This window comes from Corvus hawaiiensis, chromosome 2 (assembly GCF_020740725.1).
Source record: "Corvus hawaiiensis isolate bCorHaw1 chromosome 2, bCorHaw1.pri.cur, whole genome shotgun sequence".
Lineage (NCBI taxonomy): Eukaryota > Metazoa > Chordata > Aves > Passeriformes > Corvidae > Corvus > Corvus hawaiiensis.
The window spans coordinates 109,716,670-109,738,178 of record NC_063214.1 but is presented as its reverse complement, the minus strand read 5'-3'; the positions used below and the strand labels follow the sequence as shown (position 1 = coordinate 109,738,178).

Genomic DNA, 21,509 nt, shown 5'->3' with positions numbered 1-21,509 from the left:
CAGATGTTCAAGCTCCTCATATATGGTTATCTAGCAGCTTTTATCACTTTGTGATTTTGGAACAGTTTTCCTTAAAACCTGGTCAACTACTATTTAGAGAGCTGGAAAACAATAGACTGACTTTTTTTTAAAATGTAATTTGTTTTAAACATTAAGGTTTTGAGCCAGGTTAATTTTTAGTCGTGATGGCTGTGCTGACCCCGTGGCCTCATCTGACCCGGTACAGGGGACCACAGCTCTGCACCAGCATGTCTAGAGAACTCCTGGTGCTCCTGGAGGCCCTATTCCTACACATACGGTGTGTGGGGCCGTGGTGCTGGCACGGGTGCCTGCAGGTTGTCTCCCCACACTGGCACAGCAGCAGCCCCCTTGTGGGGAGGCTGCAAATCTGGGTGGCTGTCCCTAAAATCCTGGAAACAGCAGCTTTGCAGCACTTCTGGTGCCCTGCACCCTGAAAGGGTGTTAGTGTGCCTTGCATAACAGGGACCTATTCAAGGTTATGAATGTTTACTTATGAAGAGGTTGGCGTGTTTGTTTTTCTGACATTCAGTTTCCTGCTCACGTGAAGGCAGCTACAGGAGACAGCTGTCCTGACTGGGGGAACACTGTGGTACCCTTGGCCAGGTGAGCTCCTCAAACCTGACCTTCCCTCCACAGTGAGTGCATGATGGGGACAAAAAAAAAAAAAAAAAGCCACCATCAAAACCAGAGTGAGCAAACATGTGCACTGTGGTTTGAGAAGGGCACAGTGAAAACCTACAGTGGACTTTTTTTATGCACGCTCTCCATTGTTGATTTTCTCCCCCCACTTGTAAGGATTGGTTTCTTACCAATCCCCTTCTCCTTTCTCCCCTTTCCTACTCCCAGCTCAGCAGTACAGTTGGAAGGGACCCCACACTTCTCCCCAGGTTAAAGCTTAAGGGATATTTTTGTGGGTGACTTCCAGCTGTGTAAGAGGAAAACCTGTTTCTCCAGGATGCACAAAGCCGGAGGTGGGCAGGCACCCAGCATAGCCCTCCCAGCCCCGATTTCACTCAAGGTGCTACAGTAGCCCCAAAGTCTTGTTATTATGTTTCACAATGAGATTTCTTTTGACTCTTTGATCTACACATTTTCTTTAAACATTTTGATGTTCAAACATTTAGACTTCAGGAAAAGGAAATTAATTTGAGATTTTTAAAAAATTTCATAGAGAACAGTTACTTGTAGCAAAGCAATCAAAAAGGCTCCTTGCTTCTTTGATGGAGATTTAGGCACTGATTTATTCATCTGATCCATTTCATTTGTACTAAAAAAAGGAAGGAAAGAGACAAGCAAAACTGTATTTATAACAAAGAAGTTATCAGGCCCTTTCCAAGCATGCCTATGCCATTACAGTGCCCTAATTCTCTTTATAGATTAACAAGCCTGAGCCATTGTTATCTTACTGAAAACATAAGTAGACACAACCAATATGTCATATGATAATCCCAGTGCAGTGGTGGTTTTGGATTGATAAATGTTTTTAAACACTTTGCTGGAAAAGTGCACCAAATGTTTCTCCTGGGGCATTCTTGAAGGTTACCTGTGATCAGGCACAGCAGAGGTGAGGGTTTCCTGCTGAGTGCCAGGTTACCTGGGCACTATTTACCTTCAGATGAGTCAGTGGGATGAGGGATTGTCATAGGGCAGGGAAGGACAGATAAAACCCGGTGTCGCAGAGCCTCTGACTAAAAAGAAACTGGCAGGTGTTGGGTGCCCGACCGGAATTTTCAGGGCTCAGTGCAGGAAGTGGGTGCTGCCAGCAGTGCTGGTGTGAGCTCACAGGGTCAGGCTGCACCAAGCCCTCTCATGAGGGGATGGCCCAAGGAGGGTGGTCCTGAGATGATGCTGAGCCCCCACACCCACACATCAGGTGACATGGGCAGCCCAGAGCTCCATAAGACCTCCTGCCTTTTTCACAAAAGGCATGGGAAAAAGTCCAAATGGCACCCAGCCACTGCCCTCCAGGAAATGAGAGGAGATGGGCTTACTGTAAGCAACGTGATTGTACTGGAGACGTGGCTCAGCCATTAGTCAGCCCCACCACAGGATTCTGTGGGATGTGGGCTGTCCTCCCATGCCAAACCCCCCTAGAACACCTGCAGGGAGGCAGCCAGCAGGTACCAGCTGGGGCTGGCAGTCCTTGCTGTGGGGACCAGATCCTCACCCTGCTGGGACGGAGTCAGGGACACATTGGGGTTCCAGGTAGAGCATGTCTTTTTTGGCTGGTCAAAGGACACAAAACATGGCACTTGGCTGCAATGGGCAGCAATTTCCAAAACAGAGGGTGTAGTACAGACTTCTAATTGGTGATTGTAACTGTCTCTTATTTAATTCTCTAGTCATACAGTTGTCCCAAGAAAAAAACACTTAAATTGTTTACAAAAATGCAATGTTTAGTGTCTTCAACACACTTTCTGTAGTCTTCCTTGTGATACAGAACAGAACAGAAATATTTCACTTGGAAAGGACCTACAAAGAAGATCTAGTCCAACAGCCTGACCACTTCAGGGTAACCAAAAGTCAAAGCAGATTGTTAAGGGCATTCTCCAAATGCCTCTTAAACACAGGCTTGGGCCATCAACCACCTCTCCAGGAAGTCTGTTCTGGTGTTTGACCACCCTCCTGGTGAAGAGGTTCCTAATGTCCAGTCCAAACCTCCCCTGATGATGCAGCTTTGAACCATTCCCACACATCCCACCACTGGACCCCAGGGAGAAGAGATCTTAACCTCCCTCTCCACTTCCCCTCCCCAGAAAGCTGTACAGAGCAATGAGATTGCCCCCAGCCTCCTTTTCTCCAAACACTGAACAGAACTGGCCCTAGAACTGAGCCCTGAGGAGCACCACTGGTGACCAGCCAGATGTAGTCCCATTCACTACAACCCTCTGAGCCCTGCCCTTCAGCCAGCTTTCCACCCAGCCCACTTTTATCCCACTCATCCCACAGCTGGACACGAGCATTAGAAGTTCACTGCTACACCTTTAATGGAAACTACACAAAAAAAACCTGATCGGGTGCAAATCATGTACTATTTATGCACATTATCACTCAGGTACTGACTGTATTTGCTGTGAATTAAGTAAAACTCCACTATATCTCTGTGGGAAAAGTCTTTTAACTATGGCTTTAACGGGGCAGAAGAAGAGGAACTCATGTGCGCTCACTCACACGTGATGTGAGTCACACATAACTCTGAGACTATGTGATTAAATAAACTACTCTGAAAAAAAGGGGATTTAGTTAATGATGGCAGCACTGCTGGATGTCTATGGAGGTTGTTCTCAGGTGTCACAGGGAGGGCTGACTTGAAGTCAGCCCTGGACATCATCCTGGCTGTACTTGCCTGGCCTGGGGTAGTGGCTGAGTTTGCAGTGTTTTGGTAAAAGAGACTCTCTGGAAAAAATACTGATGTTTCAAGCCAGCTGTGTTGCAGAAAGCTGTTTTTGGGAATGCTTGCTGCTTCTCCACAGGGCACTGTATTTCTTCACTTACAAAACTCAGAGTGTGTTTTACCCCATGTGCCAGGCCACTGCCTGTGAGACAGGCAGCCAAGCATGCTGTTATCCACGGCGCCGTAACACACCCTGGGCCTGTCACGTTCCAGTCCGAAGCCTCTTCAGACAAGGCACTTCCCTGTCTGAAGGAGAAGTTTGAGCTTCCTTTCCCTGTGATGCCGAGTAGTTGCTGAGTGGGCCCAGCAGCTGAGCAGACCCACTGCCAGCCCTCCCCTGCCCTTGGCATGCCCAAAAGCCTGGGGAGGGACAAATCCATGCTTGCTCCCCACGTCTGCCTGTGTTTACCTCAGCAGGTTTCTCCTCCATCACGCTCCCACCATGGGCCACACCGAGCCCACAGCTGTGACTCTGGCTGTGGTGTCCCAGCAGGCACTAAATCCCAGCTGCCACAGCTCAGCCCCGCTGCAGAGAAGCTGCCTCGGACAAACCAGGCTTTTCTCAAACACTGTTTGCCATGTCATGAGGCTGCTGGGGCTCAGCCTCCCTGGAAAAGGACACAGTCTTGGCATTGGCTGGCACAGTGCGTCTCCGTGTGTGTGTTGGCAGGTGCTGAGCCTGCAGGTGTCCCCCACGCTGCAGCCAGGCAGGTTTTGCTGGCTGCAGTATCACCAGAAACAATACTACGAGGATTTTACACTTGGAGTTGTCTGTGGTCATTTCCCCAGGCATCTGTCTCTCCCACGGAGTACTCGGTGCGACCTTCAGTGGACAGCAAGTGCTTGTGCACCACGGGGTTGGGAACTTCCAGTTGCTCATGGACACCTCCATGCCCCTCTGTCCTGTGCCAGCTCCCACAGAAACTCCTCCGAAACATCCTGCAGCACCTGTGCTGGGCTTGGTGCTGTTTGGAGCTGTGTAAAGTAAGGCCTCCGTGGCTGAACTTAGAAAAGATCATGAAAGAGAAGGACCAGCTGCAAGTGCCACTGTCCCCATGTGGCTTTGCACATGCAGGGCAGCCCAGCCAGCTGAGGGGCTGTGGCTGTGCTCTGGCAAGGGGTGAGGGCTGGCCCAGCACAGCCCACAGCATACTGGTGCTTCTAAACCTTTTATTGCAAGCTGCATGTGCCTGAGGTGCATTTACATTTGGGTTACATTCTGTACTTCTGTTAACAGGAGCACCTGATGCTTTATAAGTTAAGTGAAAGGACCATCACTTCTTGGATCCAAAAGTCTCAACAGCTTCTTTAAGAACAAACAGGAGATAATGTCACATCCTCCTCTACACCTCTACTTGCTTTTAGACCTGTGTTAAAAGGAAGTTTCACTTTTGCAGTCCTGTGCTTATTGCAGAAAGTACCCCAGCTGAGAAACCAGATGTAAGCCCGTGTAAGGGAAGCCCCAGCTGCCCAAACTGTGCTGGAGAGGCACACGGCTATGGGTGCCTAGAGGCAAACCTGGCCCTGCCTGGGAGTGAAGCAGGGATGTCTGACTATGTTGAGCTGCGGGGGTGAAAAGTGCTTTGGCTTTTAACAGCAGAAAATAATAGCTTGCTGACACCAAGCCCAAGTGGCAGGTAAAGGAGCTCTGTGGTTCTGAGTGCCTGCAGGACTTCTGTAATCAAATTTTAAATTGTGGTGATGGCAAACCCAGCATACAAATACAGAATAATTTTATTACTTTGTGCTGAGGAGGTAGTCAACTCATGTCTATAAATCCTGAGTATTTGCTTATGTAATTTATTTTTGTTTTCCTTTGGGATTCTTCAGCCTTGTCCTGACTTCACTGTCATTTGGACTAGCTGTACTTTGTAATGCAGCGGACTTTGGTTTATCACCCTGTTTTACAGTCTGGCAGCTTTACAGCTTTCAGAAAAATGTAGTTACATAAAATGGGTGTGCTTTCTTGCCTGGCTAAAGAACAGCCACTATCCCTCAAATTTTCAGCTAGTTTCGTTTTGTTTAAAACTGGATTAATAAGGTGTTATTTCTTTGATCCTAGCACTTGTTGCTGCCTCCATCTGCTAGTTCTGCCTGTTGCTCTTCAGCAACAAATAATTCCTGCTCCCACACCACCAAATCCAGTACTTGCTAATCCACTGAGTTGTGGCTAATTACATCAATGGGAGGTAAAAATAATCCAGATATTATTAATGTATCCCAAGAATGTACCTCTAAGACTTCTGATTTTGTGAAATAAGTCTTCTAGTTTGTTCTGATTACATTATCTGGAAAGGATAAAGTCTAAACTGTTTCCTTGGATGCTGCTTCCTCTGTTGGGTGTGTGGCTTCCTGTGGCAGGCTGTGGTCAGCCCCTGCACCTGGCCTCCTTCAGTGCTGCAGATCTCTTCTCCTGCCTCCTTTTTAACTTACATTTTCTGCCCCAGTGGCAAAGCTACACCTCTGTGGGGATCCTGCAACACGCATATATCAAACCAGGAGTCCCGTGGAAAGGAAATATATATATGGACAGACAGATTCTTGCTAGCTGTTTCAGAGATGTTTATTTCTCCAGCCGCATGGCCGGAGCTCTGCCGAGGAACTGTTCCAGTCACGGGACCAAGGGTCCTTCTCCCGCGCGCTCTTCCCGGGGTCGCGTTCGGGGCTGCGCGGGCCGGGCCAGGCCACGTGCACCGAGCGCTCTGCGAGCAGCAGCGAGGCAGTTCCCGCGCGCGGGCGGAGCCACGCGAGCCGCAGTGTCGGCGGCGGAGCGAGGCGCGGTGGGAGCGGCGGGACCCGGCGGTGCCTGCCCGGTCCCGCGCAGCGCGTGGTGTAGCGAGCCCCGTGAACGCCCGGCCGAGAGGGGCGGCGCGCGGGCGGCGGCTGGCGGCGGTGGCGATGGAACGGAGCTGCGCCCAGCCGAGACGCGCGCTGGAGCGGGGCGCGGGGGAGTCATCGCCCGGGGGCCCGGCCGAGACGTGGGTGCAGCGCCCGGCAGCGGCAGCGAAGCTGCGACCAGAGGAGGCGACGCACGGAGAACTGAGCGGCGTGGCCCGGCCCGGCCCGCGCAGCCCCGAACGCGACCCCGGGAAGAGCGCGCAGGCACCAGCAGCCCCGAGAATTCCAACACGGGAGCGACCGAAGGAGAGAGCAAAGACGCAGCGAGACAGAAAACAGCAGCCACTCGAAAAAAGGAAAAGATCATAGCAACTAAGACCTTAGGGATAGTAAAATGGTATAATGTTAAGCAAAATTATGGTTTTATAACAAGGTATGACAACCAGCAAGACATATTCGTGCATAGAACTGCTATTAAAAAGAATAACCCTGAAAAATGCATCCCAAGCTTGGGAGATGGAGAAGTGGTGGAATTTAATATTGTACTAGGGAGAAAAGGGTTACAAGCATCGCAGGTCACTGGGCCTGATGGTGTTCCTGTAAAAGGCAGTATATATGCAAAAAATCGTAGTCATGTTAGACAGTATCTCCATTGTAAGCCCCCCCTACAGTCTCCCTTTCCTAATCCCACCTTTCCCTTTTACCCTATGTCCTATTACCCCCAGTGTATTCCCAATCCGTTTTTTCACCCATGGTTTCCCTCACAAAACCATGCTTTTGCCAATTGTTTCCCCAAAAATCCCTTTCCAATGCCGAGTGGGGGATGAAAAGGGGGAGGGAAGAAGTTAAACCCTCTCCTGCCTCAGTTTCCCCACAAAGCATGCTCAGAGAATTCTGTCTCCCTTCTGTCAGCCCTAAGATGTTCCAGAGAATCTGTTTGGACATTTAAAGACTCAGGAGGGTGGCTTGTTTTGTTTTGAAACTGTTCTTGTTATGTTTATCCAGTTGTTTTCATTCTCCTTTTATTAAAATAAAACGGGTGAGGTGTTGGGGTCCCTCCCCTGCCGTGCAGCCCTGGGAGAGGGGCCCTGAGGGCACAGACACGGGGCTTCCCTGCCCCTGCTCAGCCTCGTTCCCATTGGTTGGTTTGTGCTCCCTGCGCGGGCAGAAGGACCCTTGGTCCCGTGACTGGAACAGTTCCTCGGCAGAGCTCCGGCCATGCGGCTGGAGAAATAAACATCTCTGAAACAGCTAGCAAGAATCTGTCTGTCCATATATATATTTCCTTTCCACGGGACTCCTGGTTTGATATATGCGTGTTGCAGGATCCCCACTGCAACACCTCTGTACAGAGGTTATGACCTCCAGGAGTGGTGAATGCAGAGTTTGATCCATCCCTCTATGTTAACTCCCATGTACCTGCAAATGTAGCTAAAAAACATTTGAGGCAGAGGTTGAAAATGTTCTTGTACATTTGTCCTAGGCTGTGGCAGGAAGCTGGCTGGGGCAGAAACCCAAATCCTATCATGTAAACTGATTGCAAAAGGCACAAGACAACAAACCAAAACTACAAGTCTTGTTTCCTCCTGCACAAGGTGTGTGGTGGTGTTTGTGTGTCAGTGACTCAAGTGGGCCAAATCTGGAAGTTCAGGGAGATCACAGGGAGCCCAGACTGGAGTTTGCTCATCGTGAGAGCAATAAAGACTGTTCAAGGGTACCTTCACAGTGGTATCTGGGCGTCCAATTATAGTAACCAGCTTTGCAAAATCTCACCCTGCAGTTTTATCAGTGTGTTTCAAAAATAACACTGCAATATCCAGTTACTTGGAAACACTGATGGGCTTTCATGTGGAAAACTACCGTGTCTCTCATGTTTTTTCCCTGTGTGGAGAAAGGTTTCTAGTAGGAATTTCAGGGATTCATGTCCCATCCCTTCACAGTGGGTTCCTGGGAGGTGATTTGGAAGATGTAAAACCACCTCATCATACTGGACAGCAAACTTTCAGGAGCGGATGGGCACCTGGTTTCATCTTACCAAAGCACATTATTTTTAGTCTGTTTCAGTGGAGAAGGGAAACAGTTCAAAAAACGGAGGTTCCTTTTCCCTTTGAGTGGATGTGACCATCTGACACCTGCTATATCAACAATCAAAATATGCAAAGTTCAAAACACAAATAAACAAAACTATTTACCTGAGAGCCGGTTTTCTGAACAGGGTGTTTGTTTTCCATCCTCTCAAGCTAATTATCCCTTGGGGCTTTTTGTCTCTTGCTTTGGGCTGGAGTAAATCTGTGAAATGAAACCAAAATTGGTTTGAAGATGGAATTTCCTCCTCCTCACTCACTATTTTCAGCTGAGGTGTGTACCTGTGCTTTATTCTGTTATCAAACACAGAGTGTTTCTGATTGCAGAAAAAGTCAGAGCTCAGGTCGGGAGAGGTGCATCTCCCAGTGCTGCGCTGGTGTTGGGCTGTGCTCCCGCCCCAGAGCCCACATCCACTGTCTTCAACCGTACACCCTCTCCTCCACAAGCTCCTTGTGGGGACAAGTCTGAGCTCCTGATGGGTTCTGAAGCCCTCCATCAAGGTTGTATTTACCAAAAACCAGTCGGACAGCAAACAAAACTTAGCCAAGCCTTGGGGGGAGAAAAAAGAGTCCTGGGAGGGAATCTCTCCTGGATGGTGAAGTTAGAGCCTGCTTTGAGTTTGCAGTGAGATTAAACATGAGCAGCAGGCACGGTGCTGCTTTGCTGCTTGGTTTCAGACAGGAGCTGAGGCCTTCCTTTAAATTGCAGCCACTTCTCTGAAACCTGAGTTTGGGAAAAAAAAAAAAAAAAAAAAGGAAAGGGAAAGGGAAAAAAAACCCATTTAAGCAATCTTGCCCAGGCAAGCAAAACAACCGGGCACAGCCGAGTCTGTTGCGTGAGGTGAATGATTTAAAGCCGGCAGGTTTCATCCCTCGGCGCTGCCGTCCGTCGGTCCCTGTGAGCGCTCCCGCTCAGCTTTTGCTCCCCGAGGGATGCGGAGGGAGAGCCCCGAGAGGCGAGCGCTGTGAGGAGGAAGCTTGTGCAAGCCGAAGGAAGTAAAGCTTCTGGTCAGCTCAAAGATAAGGAGGCACGACTCACACCCCTGGGCTGGCCTCCAGCCCGGGGCAGCGCTGCCTGGCGGGGAATTACGCCGAGCTTTCCCGAGTCCCTCTCCGTACGGAGGTGGTGCTTTCCCTGAGCTGACACCTCCGCTTCCCGCGGGCCAGGCTCTAGGACGGCGACTCTCCTCCCAAGACAAAACACCGCCTGCAGGAATGCAGTAAAGCCCCCACACGCTTTTTCGGAGGAAAAGTTTGCACTGGCTTTTTTGAATTATATGGACAGCGAAGGCTCTTTACAAGAAGAGGGGAGGGGGAAGGGTTGTTTTCCTCACATATATTTTGTTTTAACTTATGTAGACAAAAAAAGCCTCCTTCCATGCCGTCGCTATGGCTACGGCTCGGCTCATTGTGCAGGAGCCTGTGAACAGGAAAAGGCCAAGCGGAGAGGGGGCGGCGAGCCCGGCGCTCCCTCTGCTCGCAGCCGGGGACGGTGCTGACGCATCCTCCGGCCGCAAGTTTGTCCAAGGCCACCCTTCTGTCCCCTCCCGATGGGAGTGAGGAAACTCTGCCATTGCGAAATGTTCGCCGGCTGCCTCAGCCTGAGGAGAACTTCCCGGGGCATGAGTTTGAGGGGGAGAGCGAGGAGGAGCTTTGCACCTCAGCTCCCTGGAGATGTTATCAGCGCTGGTAACACTCGCTCCCTAACTCTTCCCCGCAGGCAGGCTCGCTAAAGCAGGGGAACAGGGCAGCGCTGGCTGACCTGCAGGCCACACGCCAGCCCTGTGCCTCTGCTGTGATGGGCTCCCACTGGTGGGACACCAGTGACCAGCTCACAGCCAGCTGGTATTGCTCAGCCCCCATCCATATCCTGGCACTCAGCTTGGCGGTGTGATTGTGGTCCTGGAACCGAGGAAAGTCATGCCAGGTGAGGTTTCTCCAGCATCTAAAGCCACAGAAAAAACTCTGCTGTATGTCTCAATTGTAGTTCCAGAGTCGCTTTGGTCCTCCCGTAGCTTGAGAAAAAGTTATTGAGGGGATTTAAAATTGGTCTTTTCTTGACCCATGGCATTACCACATCACTGTTGGAGAGTCAATCTTACCAAAACTGTGAGAATATTTCTGCTGGCTTTAAAAACCCTGCCTCTTAGTAGGATCTCAGCAAAAGTCACATCTGAACAGTTGGTCCCTGTATGTCCTTTCACATGTGAATGTTTAAAATTATCCCCACTGGCTAGAAAAGTCTTCTCATTTAGCACTGCCTCACTTGTTTTCTGTGACTCCCTGAGAATCCATTCCATCAGAATTTTAGAAAATGCAATGGTAAGCCACATTGGCAGAAGATGAACAAGATATGATAAACAATTTTAAATTGATTGAAAATTTGACTAAGCTGCTTACTTTCCTAATTATAATGCCTAATTAGTTAGCTTGTTCCATTCAGTCATGCAGCTTTGATAGCTTTATTGTGCTCCAGAAGTCTGGGGCCTGAGATTTAAGCAGGCCTGCCCTAGATATCTAATGAACTGTTAATTTCAAAATAAAAACACTCTTAAACTGCTCTACTGGCAATCACCTTCTGGTCTGATACATGGAGCCAGAAGCACCAGCTTAAAATAACTTCCAAACAGATTGTACTAGGACTGAGATGCAGTGGGTATGAGATGAGTAGGTTAATGTAGCTCACAGAGTAACCAGTGAAGTTACTACATCTTTACCAAGGAGAAGATACACCACCCTGAGGCTCAGTGAGAGCTGCTGGAGACCATCTCCTCTTTCCCATTCTGCCTCCATCACCAGCTCTTGAGCTGGTTCCTTGGGTAGGCTTGTTCTCACTTCCTTTGGCCTGCTGAATTCCAGAAGAGTACAGGCTCAGCAAGGGTAGGGAGGTTTGTAGCCCGGCATTTAATCTTTGGCCAAGTGAAAAACACATTTCCACTCCCCTTGAGTAGAAGAGGGATTTGAACCTCAGGCTCCTGTGTGTGGTATGAATGCTGCCACAGCTTCTGAGGTGCTGCACCGGGGCAGTCCTGGAAAGGGATGTTTCTTATGCAGAACCTGACCTGCTCAATCAAAGTAATTTTTGTGACAGATTCCATTCTCAGTCCAGCTGGAGTTAGACCAGATAAGCACTGGAACCATATCACAGAATCATAGAATGGTTTGGGTTGGAAGGGACCTCACAAGACTATCTTGTTCCAACCTCCTCCATGGTCAGGGATGCCACCCAGTAGACCACGCTGCTCAAAGCCCCATCCAGCCTTGCCTTGAATGCGTCCAGCAATGAGACATTCACAACTCTGGGCAACCAGTTCCAGTGCCTCACCATCCTCACAGTAAAACTTTCTTCTTATGAGCCAGTCTAAACCTGTTCTCCTACAGCTTAAAGCCCTCTTACCCCTGAGAAAAGTCCCTCTCCAGCTTTCCATAGCCCCTTTAGGTACTGGAAAGCTGCTAGGTCTCCCTGGAGCCTCCTCTTCTCCAGGCTGAGCAGCTACAACTCTCTGAGTCTGTGTTCATGAGAGGGGTGCTCCAGCCCTCTGATCATCATCACGGCCTTCTCTGGACTCACTCCAGCAGATCCACATCCTTCTGATGTTGGGAACCCCAGGGCCGGATGCAGCACTCTGGATGGGTCTCACCAGAGTGGAGCAGAGGGGCAGAGTCCCCTCCCTGGCCCTGCTGCCCATGGTGCTTTGGATGCAGTCCTCAGGGTTGGTTTTCTGGGCTTTGAGTGCACATTGCCAAGACACTGTTGAGCTCCTTGTCCACCAATACCCCCAAGGAAGAGCTACCTTCTGCTCTCTTCCAAGAGCTCCTGTATTTTTTATTAGTACTCTCACTCTTGAAGCAACAGCTGACAACCAAACCTCATACCTGGGCAGAGCTGACACACTGCTGACTACACATCAGCTAAAAACAAAACAGAAAATAAGAATAGGTTCACACACAGCTCTCTCTTTGCCCTAGGTAGTGATACCTTAATCTTAAAATCAGTTCAGCATTTCCCACTGCTGAAGCAGCCACTTCCCACTACTCTCTAGGATGAGGAAACATCTTCCATGCAATCCATGATTTATGCAGTGACCAGCAGGATTAAAACCTTGTTTAATTAAACCAGTTTATGTTACAATGCAGCTAAGTCTCTTCCCTTCCTTTGAAGTGAAAGTAGTGCTGGCCAAAAAAATCCTTTTATTGCAGGGTTACCAGAGAGCAAGAGGAGAGCAGCAGAAAGCTTGCATGCATCCACTTTCACCATCAACTTATGAGAAGGGCAAATACAGTACTGTGAAATTGTTAGTTTGTTTCAAAGACAACTCAAAATTGATGAGCAGCATTGTTTTCACCTATTGCTGTGCAAAGGCGTAAACACACAGGGATGGTTTCCCTCTTACAGCTCAACACAGCCACTGAAGCTCAGCAGAAATGCTGAACCACACCTGGTATCAGGTACAGAAACAGAAGCCACCAGAAGCACGCAATTTTGGTGCTTTAAGAATCACGTAATAGAGCTTTTTGTGTAGTTTGTAAATATACTTTCATTCCGTGCGACCAGTCAAACCCACTTTTTGTTACTTAGGCTTTGAAATCACACCAGGATGCATCTTTCCCTTCAAGGCTATGCCCTTCCAACTGAGGTGCTCTGCAGGTAACTGGAAGTCCCAAGCTCCAGACTTTCTGGAACAGCTGTCCAGAGAGCAGAAACCTAATTTAGGGACTCCAACTGCACCTAAAAATGTATGTCACAAGCCAGGATGCCCCGCACCACACAGGAAGCGGGGGGTTGATATCAAACCCTTTCCAATACTCAGGTGCTCAGAACCTTGCCATGCCCCACAGGCACACAAACGCACTGGGACCATGGTAAATCATTTCACTTGTGAGAAGGTTGAAGTAAATTGAGTCTTTTTATTAATTTGTGTATTATTTGACAGAAAACTTTATGTGAAAATGAAAAGTCAAAACTATGGCCATGAAGTGAAAACACTATTTTATTTTTATAAAAGGCAATAATTAAAACAAACCCCACCAGTGTGTACATTGTACACATTTCAATGACACTTACAAGAATGAAGTTTCCATATACAAGGATTACAAGCCCACACTGGTAAAGGATGCACACAAGCACATACTGAACTTCACAGATGCCTCAACTCCAGATCACAGTACCAATTACTCTATGACCACACCTGCACTGTCATTATTAGCATCCACACTACTTTATTCCACTACAGACTGTACATACACAGAAAGCAAGGAGTTTATTCAGAGAGCACATATATTCACAGAAACAAATTATTTGCTGGAATAATCTCTCACTCTTCTGCTGCCATCTTCAAGAGATACTCTTTGTCAATCTTGAAGAGCCTCCAGCCCTCCTCAGTGGACAGATCCGAGGCGCCCCTTCTCTTGTAGAACCTGATGGAGGGTTCATTCCACTCCGCGACGAGGAAGTGCATGCTGCTGCAGCGGCACTTCACAGCCACCTGCAAAGCCAACGCCACACGGTCACAGCCCCCCGAGACAGCCCCAGGGACAACCAGCCACATTAATCAGCAGCTGTGTATCACCACAAGTCATTGAGTTCATTCCAGCAGCCACTGCAGCATTTCTCAAAGTCTACCAGACTCCAGGCAATGTTTTAAGCCATCTAGAGTCCTGCCACCTCCTTTAATTCTTGTTTAGACTTAGAACTTTGACATACCTGACTCAAGTTCTTCAGAATCTCTGACCCAATACCAAGTCCTAAAAAAACCAAAAAACAAGAAACTTAAGTTTTAAATCTACAGAAGCCCTATGGGTAGCAACTCATCTAATTCTGCAATAGGTACCTCTGTACTCAGCCATCACATAAAAATCTTCAAGGTACAGCAGTTTTCCAATCCATGGATCATAAGTGAAGTAATACATGGCAAAGCCCACGACACATGTTTCTGAAACAAACGGTGTAACTTCAGCTAGTCAGAATTTAAAAGGCAAAAATATTAGGTCTTACATGCATGTTTAAACATACAGATTCTCTGGTACATGCAGACATTTGATACTAGGTTACAATTAAAAATGAAGCTTGCAAGTAAACACACAATTGAAAATACAAGTTCTGACAAATTTGTATCAACCTAGTAAAAAAAGATTGCCCTGTCCATACCCTGAAATCCTCAAAATCATAGTAAGTGTTAACACAGCTTTTTTTCCACAAAATAATGCACACCTGATTAATTACTGATTAATTTCCAGTCTGGAATACAAGTAAGAACTTCACACAGCAGCTCACAATCTGGATGATTGCCCCAGCTCTGCTTCCTTAGGAATAGTCTGTCAAACCCTGAGGAACACTGATCTTTCTGTGTACATTCCTCAGTAACTACTGTGCCAGAAGGCCTATTTACAGGCCACCTTTACAGCAGCGTTTCAAGCACTTCCACTTATGCTTCCACTGAGAGCATCACGCTGTTTTCTTTACCTTCAACACCATGAAGTCAAGGGAAGCAAAGCTACAGCTTCAATTTTAACTCTGTGGCTCAAGAGAGAAGAAAAACCAACTCTTCCAACAACAGCCCACTCAAACAAACCCTGAGTATTTTAACTACATCTGCCATAACACTCTGCACATACTGTAAGAGAAGCGTGCAAACAGGTTTCTGTCATCTACTGTGTCTTTGGTAAAGGTTTGGGAATAGCACTTGTCCCTGTAGACCTTACCTCTTATTATGATCATCTACTTTATTGTGTAACGGATCTTTTAGTTACCTCCCCGCCCATCCATGTACACAGAAGGGCCATGTACATGGCGAAGCTAGAGACTGTAACCTGAAGATTGGGGACAAATTAAAGAAAAAAATGTGATTCAATAGAATTACATAAAGGTAAGTCAGGGTCAAATAAGAAAAGCCATTTAATTAATTGGAGTCAAGCACATTATGTTATACCTGATCTCCCATGCTTCCAGGATTAGCAACCACTTCAGCAGAGTATCAGTGTACATTACTGAATTTTAGCAGTTAACCTACTCCTCCTACCCCAGTCCACTGGTGGAACCTTATCTACAATCATTAATATTAAGCAAATGATGCTTCTGTGTACTTAGCGTCCAAAAATAAGTATCAGGAAGTCTCACCTTCAGACGACCACTGGTCTTTCGGCACTTCTGCAACCAGACAATGGTAGAAAGGGTGCTCGCCAAAACCATCCTCAAGCAGCTCTGGAAAAGCAGAATACACGCGCAGCTGAGCCACAGGCGCTGTCACTCAGCCGCCAACCGGGTGAGCTCTTGCAGCCTCCGTACCTTTCTCAGTTAGGACCACTTGGTCCTCCATGTCCTCGTATTTCGCCAGTTCCTGGAAGAGAAGGAGATTGTGAGCAGCCTCTCTCCGCCCCCCCGCCCTTGCGCAACAGCTTGTTTTGCTCCGGCAGCGGGCAGCGCTGATCCCCCGCACCCCGCCCGCACCTTGATCAGTCGCAGCAGGTCGGGACAGTCCTCGGGACGCGCGGCGCGGATACTGAACGAGGCCATTTTCGGCGACGCTTCCCCCTGCGGCCCCCTCGGCTGACGAGTCCCCGGTGTGTGAACAGGAGGAGAAGCTGCTTCTTCATTCGTGTCCCGGGCGCGGCGGCCACCTGCGGTCAGTCAGGCTGCGAGCATGTCCCGGCGGCGTTCGGCTGCTGGCGGTCCCGGCTCGCTACCGCGGCTCCCCCGGCTCGGAGAGTGCGGCTTACTTTGCTCGGCCGCCTCATTTATAGACGTTCTCGCCCCGCCTCCCCGCCCACCAGCCAATAGGAGCGCCCCTCGTGCTCGCCCTCAGCCAATGGCCGCGCCCCTCCCCGGAATCCTGCCCGGGCCTGCCAGCAACAGCTGCGGCCGTCTCGTGACTCTCCCTCCCCCTCCCGCGCGGGGCGCCCCCTGGCGGAGCGGGGCGAGACCCCGCCCGCTCTCCCTGCGCGGCGCCGGCGGGGCGGCGGGAGCGGCCCTCAGGGACCCCCCCTCAGGGACCCCCCCCTCAGGGACCCCCCCCTCAGGGACCCCCGGCACCGCCTCTCCCGGCACCGACTGCCGCGGGACCCCGAGAACCGGGCCCGACATTGCCCTCGGCTCGGGGCTCTCCCTGCGCGGGTACTGTGTTAGGAGCCGTGGCGCCGCCCTTGCCGCAGAGCGCGGGGCGGCACTGGGGGCACTTCGTGCACCGCGGTGGGGAGAGAGAAAAAAAGCCGCAGTATTTGCGGGAAACACGGATCAGTGATCCGTATCCAAGGCCGGGCGCGGGGGACCGTGTCTAGCACCAAGGTACGCCCCCGGACAGGAACGTCCTTAAGGAAATAGGGTCAAACCACTGAAGTTTAACCTTGGGGTTGGGACGTTTCCCAGTCTGGCACACGCACCGTAACCCGCCTGACTGGAGGAAAAGGGATTGTGCTGGGAGAAGCACAAAGGAGTAGATTTAAAGCAGGGGGATCTGGTAGTAGTCTGCCTAAGAGAGGATGCGATGCCATCCCGATGGAGGTATGGCTGTCACTGAGGAGAGAGGTGGGTGTGATGAGGAAAATTCCATCTGGGTAGACTCAAAAACCATGACTTTAGAGTACGAGAGGATGGAGGAGTTATCCTCAGCCCTGTGCTTCCTCTGGGTATTACCTAGAGATACTGCTGTATGCTGAGGAACGAGCTGGGTCATAATCTAGATGAGCATGTGGTCGGTCCATGGACCTACCAGCTAGGCCACCCAGAGAAGTACAAGTCTTTGCCATATGCATGGTTTTCTTTTCACCCTCTTCTACTAGATGTGCCACTATCATGTCCATTCTTACATATTGTAAAGGAGCTCTTAATCTTAACTCTATCTTAGTCTGAATTGTTTTAAGAATGGTTTGGGATATGGGAAGGCACTAAGTCATGCTGCTGACTTTCACAATACACCCCCCATTTTTCAGTGTATCCAAGAAGCTACAAGGCTGGCCTTAGACAGAGGGTCCAGCACGGAACATGATACTGCAAGAGGATTGTATAAAGAAAGGTGTATAAAGTGTGTGTTCAGGTGGCTGGTGTTAGCACGCAGTGGAAAGTGCCTGAAGGCCTGGAAGAGTAATTTAGGATTTATGCAAACACCCTAACTGGCTCAGTTTACCCTCTACTGGAGCAAGAATAGAGATGCCCAAAGAACAGAAGCATTTCCAAATCACTAAGCAACAGCCAGTGGCTAGTAGTAGAAAAGTTAAAATTTATTTCATGGGTTGTGAGTCTGGAAATCACTCAGGACAGGGCATTTGGTAGGGAGACTGAATCTGAAGAAACTACCAAAGAACAGACTCAGTCTAACTACATACCTTTAATGAATACAGATTTTTTTCATTCCCTAGAGATGATTAGACTGAGATCAGAAATGGGGAATACTGTCTCTGTGAAAGACAACAGCCTTTGTGTTGTCTCAACTCTCTTTGTTTTGCATTTCACAAAGAGGAAGTCACACTATCAGGAAACCTACTGCTGTGTAACAACAAAAAGTGCCTGGTTTCTTTCTTCTCAAGTCAGAAAAGTCACATGATTTAGAAATTGAAGTCTCAGCAAAAAAGACCCAAACATTTTCTCCCTCGGCTGTTTTTGAAAATCCTGCTTTAACTTGCTCAGAAATATGCTGATATTGTGTTGCCCCAGTTAATACAGTTCATCAGATTTAGCTTTCAAATTCACAAGGCAGAAGGAAAAAAATACTAAAAAATTTCATGAAGTGTCAAAAAAAGTTTTATGAAACAACAGGAAATAGAGAGAATTCAGGGAAAAAAAGAGGAAAACTAAAAATTTCTTATCTAGATCTCAGAGACTATAGTACAACTATTTAGTTATGTATTACTAGGGATATTTTTTCCAGAATAAGTAAGTTTATTAAGAATGGTGAGAATATTTTACAAAAAGGTTCTAAAAGAACTCAGTTTGTGAATTAATCAGACTGATGGGGCATGTGTTTTACAGCTTCTTCCTTTTGTCTCAGGTCTGTTGGTCTTTGAGCAGGTTTCATGTCATCTTGACACAGCTGAGGCCAATGATGAAATCTCTAATGACCTGCACAGGGCTTGGATTTTATCCTTCAGTGGTCACAGCCTGTTGATCTGCCCTCTTCTCCAAGGAATGTGTAGTGGCAAGTCTCCTGAAAAGGATCAAGGTTTTTTCCAAATTGTGCAAATATGTGTGCTGGTAGGTAGTTAGCAAACGTTTTTAAGGTAAACCAAGGTTGAAATAATCTGTTATAATGAAAAATGCACTGAAGTCTGGATTATCTCACTCCTGTACCAGCCAACAGCTTCTTCCATGCGGAATCTGCTGACTGTGAATCCATCTGCATTTCCACCAGGAGGGTTGGACTTTGGTGTTTGAGAAGGTAAAACGGTTAGAACTATCTAAAATGTGCATCATTCCTATTATTCTTACTGTATCTTCTCCCTAAATATTACTCATAAGAGAAACAGAAAAATTTGTGCAAAACAGCAAGCAGCAGTTTCTTTTTTAGCATGCAACAGGAACTTTTATAAACAGGAACTTTATTATAAACAGCTGGTAATAAAAGCACATGGAGCTCAGTAGTGACTGAGGCAGTTTTCCCCACATCCTGCCCAGAGACAGAGGTCTTTTCTAGTCTGAAGATACAGGAAATAGCCAAGACAGTTCCCCCAGATCCTTTCACGGCAATGCAACTTAACAATTTATTCAGAGAGTTATGGGACCTTATCTGCACTTGTATCAAAACCATGTTTTTATTTGCATCTAAATTTTCTAATGCTCTCTTTCCTTGGAGCATGGACAGAAAGGCTCAAAGTGGGCACCAGTTTTCTTTCTTTACTGTTCAGATAATCAAACTCTCTTCCTGTTTTAATTTTTGATTTCCTCCTTCGCTGGGAAGATTCCTTGCATTCCTGTATGAATGCCTCTTTCATGCCTCAGAGGTTCTCTGTTTGTAATAAATAAGAGAAAAACTCCTTATTCCACATTAAAATGTAGCGAGTTAATGATTTTTGATTGTGCTATTAAATATTTCCAAGTATTTAAATCCAAGTTGTATGTCCTGTCAAATCTCTGGAGCAAAATACAGAAAATGCAGTTAATACTCAGTATTGACCTGTAATTTTTTGATGGTTTTGGACATCTGGGATTCTCTTAAAATTTTCAACTGAATATTTTCTTCCTAGTACTTAGACCTTGCATTGATATTTATGAGTTCACAGTTGCTTCTGATATCTTTTTCAAGCCACTTAAAATTACAGTTTACCAACACTAGGCTGTACAGAGAAAAAATATTACTATCTGTCAGAATAGTACAAATACGAAATAAATACTGCATGAGCACTGCTCAGAATTCAGAGCAAATGCAAAATTAACAGTTTCACATAATAAAGCTACATGAATTTCCATATGCTGGCAATAAAATGACCATAATTTTTCTTTATTATCTTTGAAAACATATTTTAGGTCATTAGAACCCTATTCCTGTAGGCTAATACTTTTTTCCTGTCATTTGTAATTATGCAGTTTAATGAATTTAGGATTTAGACATAACTAATTATCTGCCTGAATCCACAAATCATCTATATCATGTGTGCAAATGATTTGGGGTATAAAAGTTATAGAAATAAATGTTGGGAAAAAATCCAGCCAGGCCTCAGTTTTGGATACAGTAGAAGTATTGTATCTGGATACAGTAGAAGTCCCTTTGGCTCTGACCCTGCATTGTCAGAGGGAAATATCTCAGGCTTTAAAAAGAAATCTACGAAATCTAAATTTTTCCTTATAACTAATGGGCTTTGCACAATGAGTAGATGTTTTTGTTATTTGTCACAGTTACAGTTTTGGCTTTGGCACAGTCTTCTGCAGTGTTCAGAAGTGATTCTTTTCATGGTGCCTTGATTTTTGAACCTTCAGCACACATGCATACCAGGTTTCCACATTTTTTTTTCCATGACCAGATGAGCGAGAAGCTTTGCAATAGCGCCCTCAGCTCTTTCATGGAATCACAGAATGGTTTCAGTTGGAAGGGACTTTAAAGACCATCTGGTTTTCAGGTGTTACCCTTACAAGTAATGACTACTCTGGTGAATGTACCTTCTGTTTGTCAGAATGTGTTTTCTCATATCCTCATCCAATCTTGCTGGTGTCTTTGCTAAGTCTTCAGCAAGGGGTGCTTAACAACTTCATTGCTAACTTGTACCTTCTATATGCACTGTTTTGCTGGCAAGTTGAAATGGCCAGTGAGAACCACAGACATTCTGGTTGGTGTGGAAGTCATGGGCTGCACCTGGACACATGTATATATCCCAGTCCCCAGGAGGTACAGACATGGTTACAGTAGGTGCTCTGGTCCTTATGGGCTCTGTGGTGTCTTGGTGCAGAGCCGGGGCTGCCCCTCTGCCACACGTGCCAGTGCAGGCCCCATGTCATCTCTGCTCTAAGTTTCTTCAGCTCCCAGGAATAAAAAAATTCTGATTAATTGAACTCGTTGATTATTTGACTGTGGAAAGCACACAGGTTGTTTAACACAGCTGTATTTTCACAGAATCACAGAATAAGGTTGGAAAAGACCTCTGAGATCATAGAGTCCAACCTGTGACTGAACACCATGTCACTAGACCATGCTACTGAGTGCCACATCCACTCTTTCCTTAAACATTTCCAGGGACGGTGACTCCAGCACCTCTCTGGCCAGTCCATTTCAATGTCTAAGCACCCTTTCTGTGAAGAAATTCCTCCTACGTAATGTCCAACCTAAACCTCCCCAGGCGCAGTTTAAGATTGTCCTCTCGTCCTGTCTCTGGTTGCGTGGGAGAAGAGGCTGACCCCACCTGGCTACACTCTCCTTTCAGGGAATTGTAGAGAGTGATAGCGTCACTCTTCAAGATCTTAAGATCAGAAAATTCCAAGGCTCTCAGTTACCTTCCGTAGCAGTGCCACCCAGGGACGGGCCGGGGCAGGAGGCCGTGTTTCCCCACGGCCGTGTGACGGCTCGGGGCGCGCCTCAGGGCTCTGGGCACAGCGCCCAGCTGAGCGCCGCCAGCCCGCCTTCCTCACGGTACAGTGGAAAAACGGAGCATTAAAAAGAAAAGATCACGATGCCTATTAAAAGCACGTCCCGGCAGGGCCCGCCCGCTCGACCGCGCCCGCCCGACTACTAACGCTGTCCTGCTCCAACCTCCGC

General features: G+C 47.6%; 1 protein-coding gene and 2 long non-coding RNA genes across 3 annotated transcripts; all 3 read right to left on the bottom strand.

The window, feature by feature from the left end:
* Positions 1 to 1,240: 1,240 nt before the first annotated feature.
* LOC125317916 lies at positions 1,241 to 9,789 on the bottom strand. Its single transcript, XR_007200223.1, has 3 exons — positions 8,620 to 9,789; positions 7,596 to 8,542; positions 1,241 to 5,876 (listed from the first exon to the last, which is right to left on the bottom strand). It is a non-coding gene; the product is annotated as an uncharacterized LOC125317916 (long non-coding RNA).
* A 3,521-nt stretch (positions 9,790 to 13,310) lies between these two features.
* SAT1 (spermidine/spermine N1-acetyltransferase 1) lies at positions 13,311 to 16,057 on the bottom strand. The gene is made up of 6 exons (XM_048288076.1): positions 15,785 to 16,057; positions 15,623 to 15,674; positions 15,455 to 15,538; positions 14,169 to 14,270; positions 14,042 to 14,082; positions 13,311 to 13,823 (listed from the first exon to the last, which is right to left on the bottom strand). The coding sequence occupies exons 1-6, from the start codon at positions 15,848 to 15,850 to the stop codon at positions 13,653 to 13,655; spliced, it is 516 nt and encodes a 171-aa protein (XP_048144033.1). The 5' UTR covers positions 15,851 to 16,057; the 3' UTR covers positions 13,311 to 13,652.
* A 1,472-nt stretch (positions 16,058 to 17,529) lies between these two features.
* Positions 17,530 to 21,412, bottom strand: LOC125317895. Its single transcript, XR_007200222.1, has 2 exons — positions 21,248 to 21,412; positions 17,530 to 18,473 (listed from the first exon to the last, which is right to left on the bottom strand). It is a non-coding gene; the product is annotated as an uncharacterized LOC125317895 (long non-coding RNA).
* Positions 21,413 to 21,509: the final 97 nt, after the last annotated feature.